Consider the following 7,002-nt stretch of genomic DNA (forward strand, 5'->3'; position numbering starts at 1 on the left):
ATTTTGAGAATGATGAGGGCAACAAATGTATAAGTGTGCTTTACACAATTGATGTATGTATGGATTGTGATAAGAGTTGTATGAGCCCCAATAAAATGATTTTTAAAATGCTATGAATTTGGTGCACATTAATAGCATTTAGCACAATCACTTTCCTAGAAATGATAATATAGCACATAAACCACTCCACTTAGTCTATTCTCCATGCCCCAACCCTTGGCTTCCTTAATTACCATCATTTTTCAGATTGTAACTTTTTAACCTTTCAACCTAAGCAATAGCAGGGTCGTTTCCCCCGATATTGAAAAAAATTGGTATCAAAAAGCATATGAACTTGCTGACAGCTCTCCAATGCTTCACTTCTCTTTTGAAATTAGGCCTCAGAAGTCTCTAGAAACAGAGGAGCCTCTTTATTGGCCAGGCCAGGACACAGCCTAGTAGCTGCTATTCGAAGCCAACACCAACACGAGGCGCTGCCACTGGGTATGTATCATGCTTCTGTGCACCTCTGGCTAGCCTTGTTTTTCTTGCCCTGCATCTCTTAATGTCCAGCTTTCTCTATTATGGTACTGTCTAGTCTCCTTGCCCTTGGCTTTCAACCTCCTCTTTGTCCTTTTTCTCTTTCCCCTTCCTGGACACAGTGCCTTGCTCTCTGTCCCTTTCTCTGATTTCTACATTCCCTTCCCAACCCTGCTCCCCCTCGACTTTATTCCATTCATAGATTTGTTAACTCGATTCAAAAGAGCATAATTCAAGTGAGGTGATGCATGTCTTTGTGGTCATATACGCAGTTTGACTTATATTTCTCTTTTCCACATATACACGGGAAAAAATTTTTTCTCATAGTCTTCACCCCTTACGCTAACTACCCTCTTTCCAAAGTACATACCACCAGTATCCAGGGAAATGGGGTGAAAGAGTTATAAATGGATTCTATATATATTTCCATTATCCTGCTGGGAAATTAACTCATGGCCATGGCTTGTCAGTGGTCAGAAAAAAAAATATTCCTTTGAACTCATAAAGAACTATGGCAAAATGACCAAGAAAGCATAGAACAAAAAACACGACTCCCTGGAGAGCCATTTTATTATCCATCATATGTCGCAGAGGGATGAGTTCACACCCAGTTACATTCCTAGGTATTAAGGATGATGAGCTTACAGCTGGATCATTTTCAGTCTGATCTTTTTTAAATAGTAAGGTTATTATGTGATAAGAAAAAGAAAAATCTCAACCACTTAGGTTTTCTTAAATGAGTATGCTACCTGCCTTTCAAACTGCGACATGAATCTTGATGTCAAGTAACTATTTTCTAATCATCAGAGAAATTATCTCTGGACTGCAGACTCAACCACAACTTTGCATATTTGTCTGTTTCAGCATATAATGACAAGATTGTGGCATTTCTACGCCAGCCAAACATTTTTGAAATGCTGCAAGAGCGTCAGCCAAGTCTGGCCAGAAACCATGCACTCAGGTAGGGGCTCATTCTTTATCCCTGGAATCTTAAGCCTCTCCAGCCATTAATCCAGGTCAAAAAGTATCTCTATGGAAGATGAGCTAAAGCTGATGATGCATTTTATTTATACATTTCGATTCTAAGTGGAATTTTCAACTGGAAGGAGCCCAAGGCGCTAATGTTCTGAGAACCGGCACAGTGGGGAAGTCATATTGTCAGGTGAAAAATCAATTGCCATTGAGTCTGAATCATGGCAACTCCGCGCGGTTCAGAGCAGCACTGTGCTCCACGGGGTTTTCGATGGCTGAATCTTCAGATCACCAGACCGTCCTTCCTCTGGGGGCGCTAGAACCACCAGTCTTTCAGTTAGCTACAAGCAAGTTAACATTTTTGCACTACCCAGACACACCCATGGTGATATTGCATATTATGTTTATGCTGCTGAAATGATTTGCATAAATTTTAGGGGGCAGAAATAGGAAGAAAATATTTTTCATAGAAAAAAGTTATGTAAAAAATATGCTTTTTACATTCCTGAAATACAATTGCTAAATATGTTGTTAGCTAGCTTTATGAAAACTTAAACCAACAAGCAAGAAGAAAGGATCATATGTTCTCTAACACTTAAATCCTAGTGTCCATTAGAGTCATCTTTAATTGAGTATCTGTGATACCCTGGATCACTCTGGATGAGAAATAACAACCCAAAATGATGAAAAGAGAAGATATCTCTGAATTTAAATCCTGGTTTCTCAACAGGAGTCTCAAAGATTTTGCTCCTTCCGTTCACCATCCAAACTTCCAGAACTAGAGAACATGGTCTCTTGAGTTTGAATTCTTGCTCCACTACTTATGATCCAGATCAAAGCATGTTCAAGCTCTATGCACAATCCCCAGTATCACTGAAATGGGGCCATGACATGGACATGACTGACAGGTTTAAATGGGATGTGTGCAAAAGAGGGGGCAATGGATGCCTCTGATTCCCTTTGCTGCACTCCTTGGGTTCTAACGGACACCTCCACATTGACTTTCTCCACGAAGCACTAATGCCTTAAACAGTGTCTTGGCCATTAAAATCCTTGCTCACCTCTCCAGGAGGGGATTGCTTACTGACTTCTCCTCCACAACCACTTCACTGACACCTCTTTGCTGTGTGGTCTTATTCTGAGTAAATTGCAACCACCATCCTCCAATTTCCCTTTATCCCAACACCCCCCTCTTCCTTCACCACCACTTCTACACATTTAGCTCCCCGTGTTCTCTCTTCCACTCTTGCCTTTACTTCTGCCTGAAATGATCCAGGTTCGGGTCCACCTCATCTTTCTTCTGGGTGTTACGAGGGTATGGTAGAAGCTACTCTCCTCGCTGTGTCCTAACCACAGTTGCATTCATAAAGCATAGCTCAAATTATGCCACTTCTGCCCCCAAACCCCCTTGACTCCAAATGTACTGAAATAAAATCCATATTTTTAAACACAATTCCCGAAGTTGCTAAAGCCTTGCCCTAACCTGACACCCCATCCTGCTTCTAGTATTTTTTTTACTATTCAACATCTTCTACCTCTTCCAAGGTGATTTTACTCGGTGCCTTCACTTTAACTAACATGACTCCTCTCAGAAGGGAATCTCCTTTTGTTTGAAAAGTGCTCCCTCCTTTGAAAAGACTGGATGCTTCCGGCAGGCTCAGTGATCCTTTTACCTTACTATCATAGTAGGCTTCCCCTTCCAACCTCCAGTGTTGGAGTCCCGGGTGGTAGAAACCAAGTACTTACTTTAGCTGAAAGGTAGATAGCCACCCACAGGTGCTTGGAAGAAAGGTCTGGTGATCTACTTCTGAAAAATCAGCCATTGAAAAACCCCTATTTAGAACAGGTATGTCTTGACATAAATGGAATCTCCATGAATCAGAGTCAATCTGATAGAAACTGGGGTCATCTCAGGTAATATCCCCTTTCCTCTGGCTCCCTACGCCACTGTATGCTCTTTACAGCAGGAACTATATTTTCTGTTTCTTTATACTCTTTGCCCTCAAACTTGGAACTAACTGCCCCATAAGCTTCCATGGTGGCAAATATTTGTACATACACAGACTGCTAACTTGTCCTCCCACAGAAAGGGTGGCAGGTTCCAACCGCTAACCCTTCTGTTAGCAGCCAAACACGTAGGGAATGCACCACTAGCACTTCTCCATTGTCACTTCCATGGATGTTTGATCCTTAATTAAAAAGTCCCCGTCCAGGTTTCATTATTGAGCCACAGAGGAAGGAGCGGCAAGTCAGTGATGTTGATCCTTTGTTCTCGCAATTGTTTGACTCTCATTACCTAAACATTTGGGGGATTTTCATGGGAGTTACTTTAGCTAAAGAGTTTCTGACACATTACTACTTTTGATCTGTTTGTTTTTCTACATGTCACTGGTTGCACCACTAAGTTATGCATTCACTGCTTACTTTTTGAAGAAATGTGAACATCTCAAAGGCACCAGAGTTCCACTTAAATTATTTGGAAAGGCCTAGACCAAAGCATGTGCACAGGTACAGATAAGAGACAAGAACTCATGACACACGGAATCCAGGAACAGGAATGAGAGTAGTCATACCAGTAGTAGGATAGAGGGAAGGGGGAAAGATGAAGGGAGGAGGGGGGAACCAATCACAATGATTGACACATAACCACACACTCCCCTCCATGGGGAAGAACAACAGAAACCATGGGGGAAGGGAGACAGTGGTCGGCATGAGATATAAAAATAATAATAATTTATAATCTACCAAGGGGTCATGGGGAGGGAGGGAAAAAAGAGGAGCTGATACCAAGGGCTCAATAGAAAGTAATGTCTAGAAAAGAATGATGGCAACATATGTCTGATACAATTGATGTATGGATTATAATAAGAGTTGTAAGAGCCCCCAATAAAATGATCTTTTAATAAAAATAAATTAATAAAAATAAATTACTTAAAAAGTTAAAAAGAAGAAGATGGACAATCCTGTCTTGGTCCCGGTAGGCTAGAGAAACAAATTCATAGACACTCATATGTGTGTGAGAAAGAGCTTTATAGCAAAGAGTAATTGTATATTAAGAAAACATCCCAGTCAGTCCAGATCAAGTCCATAAGTCGAATATTAGCCCATATGTCTGATACCACTCTATAAATTCCTCTTCAGACTCAACGAAACATATGAAATGATGCCAAATTAAGGAAGATCACAGGCCAGATGGAAATCTTGTGGATCCAGTGGTGGTAGAAGCATTTCAGTGCTAGCATGGGTCTCCACATGACTCCTCCAGCTCCCGGGCTCTGGTTCTCTCAGCATAGCTCCATGTGTCTTGTCAGCAGAGAGAGTGTATTTGGTCTCCAGTGAGCTATTTATCTCCATCGTGCCTCCAAATGAGGTCATCAAGCTGCGACCTGATTGACAGGCTAAACTCCACCCCTTCCTCAAGTTGACAATAGATTATGTAACTGCCACAATCTCCCGTGGCAGTTATTATAATAAGAGAATATATTTCCAAAGAAAAGAAACGGTGTATAACTGTGTATATATCACATTACAATAAAATCCAAGAAACCATAGAAACTAAAACCAAACTCACTGTTATCGAGTTGGGTCTGACTCAGGATGATCCTACGGGCACATAGAACTGTCCCCTGTGGGTTTCCAAGAGTATAACTCTTTATAAGAGTAGAAAGTCTTTTATTATAGTCTAGAAATATACAATTATACTTCTCCAGAGCTGGAGGGGGCAGTGGGGCATCCTGAAACCAGGACATTTAGAGTGGGAAATGCCAATTCCTGATCAGAAATTACTAAGTATTGAAACAAATAAACTTTTTAGGGTCATGGACCCCTTTGAGGATCTGATGAAAACAATTATTGATACTCCCCATGTATAACCATGCACTTTTACATACAAAGTCAGGTGGCCAATGGACTCTAAGAGAATTAAGGACACCGGGTTAACCCAAGTATCTCATCCAAAACAAATCCCAATGTGAGTATCAGAAACTGAATATGGGGCCAGGGACTGAAAAAAGGCTACAAGACAAGAGCAAGCACTTGGCTCTTTTGGGGGTCAGCTAAGAGAACTAGGAGCCTCAACATTGCTGTTTATGATGAGGCCTGTGTGTGTCCTAGAACCATGATTTGAGATCAGACAACTCCAAGCTCAAGAGTCAAGAGGCAAAGGGAAAACCACCCCCCTTGCAACTCTGCTCAGGTAGAACTCATTGCTTCTTCTACATGCTAGATTACAAGTCCTTGTCACAGGTGAATCCTTTAAAGAGATCAACAAAGATTACCGTGCCTTCTTAAAATAAGAAAGGAAAGCACCAAAGAGTCAAGTTAATTATATATTTGCCTGAAGATATTCTATGTGGGATGAAGAACCGATTTCAAAGGGCTCAAGTAGAAAGAAAATGTTTTGGAAATGTTGGTGGCAACATACATAAAAGTGTGATTAACACAATTGAATAATGGATTGTTATAAGATTTGTAAGAGCCCCCCCCAATAAAATGATTAATAAAATAGATAAATAAAATGAATTGAATTCATGTTAATACAACAAGAGAAGAAAATTGGTATTTGCAGTTATTGAAAAATTTTTTTAATTATACTTAGGTTATCAGGGAAAATTGGGTTGAGGTTACATATATTATTTCTTACAATTATCAGTGAATCTGAAATAATCTTGAAATAAAATTTTAAAGAAAAAGTTAAATATTAAAATGAAATTAATCCTTAATTTAATCTTTCCAGATTTCTGCTACACAAGCAAGCCCCATCCCCCCAAAATAGTACTTCTTTTAAAGCACCCATGACAAGGCGTGATTCTTAGCTAGGCTGTTTGTAATATTTGAATAATGTCAAGCTCAAGAGGGAAATAATAGAAAGTTACGTTGTTTCAAATAAAAGTTATTTGTCCCTAAATATACTTGAACTAATTCCCCAGGTTGGAATGAGAAGTTGTGGAAAGGTTCCCAAGTTGGAATAGGAGCTTGTGGAAATTATCAGAATATGCTGTGTAAAAGTTAACCAACGGATAGCCGTGTGCATCCTGATCTGGACAACCAAGTCCCATCTCTTCCGAAGGTCCTCCCGGCGCCAGCATGGCTTTAACGCTTTCCACCAGGCTTCAGATGTCTCACTTTTCTAACACGGCTTCCAATCCAGTGACCACACACAGTGCAGTTCTCCAGCTGCCCTGTCCTGTGCAGGCCCACTCCTGACTGCCTTGGACAACCCAGGACCTAGCACCTTGGCTTCTACTTGTGTGAATGAGTCCAAGGGGCATTTTGGGTTAAACACTGAGCTGCTAACCTCAAGGTTGGTGCTCCAAATCCACCAGCCACTCTCAGGGATACTGCTGAAGCTGTCTGCTCCCATAAAGAGTGACAGTCTCCGAAGCCCCCGGAAGCAGTTCTGCTCTGTTCTATTGGGTCACTATGATTTAGAATAACTTGAAGGTGGTATTTTGGGGGTGGGGGGGTTATACTTGTGTGAGTGTAAATAGAGGTCATTGTTTTCAGAGCATC

At 40.9% G+C, this 7,002-nt stretch overlaps 1 protein-coding gene across 1 annotated transcript in view; it reads left to right on the forward strand.

The window, feature by feature from the left end:
• Positions 1-7,002, forward strand: part of HECW1 (HECT, C2 and WW domain containing E3 ubiquitin protein ligase 1) — a 436,908-nt gene that overhangs the window by 355,108 nt on the left and 74,798 nt on the right. The window contains exons 18-19 of the mRNA XM_004708163.4: positions 378-483; positions 1,384-1,480. Of these exons, the coding sequence (XP_004708220.2) occupies positions 378-483; positions 1,384-1,480 (203 nt within the window). The remainder of the gene's footprint in view (positions 1-377; positions 484-1,383; positions 1,481-7,002) is intronic.

This window comes from Echinops telfairi, unplaced genomic scaffold, assembly GCF_000313985.2.
Source record: "Echinops telfairi isolate 266 unplaced genomic scaffold, ASM31398v2 ScPeMD7_7;HRSCAF=31, whole genome shotgun sequence".
Taxonomy (NCBI): Eukaryota; Metazoa; Chordata; class Mammalia; order Afrosoricida; family Tenrecidae; genus Echinops; species Echinops telfairi.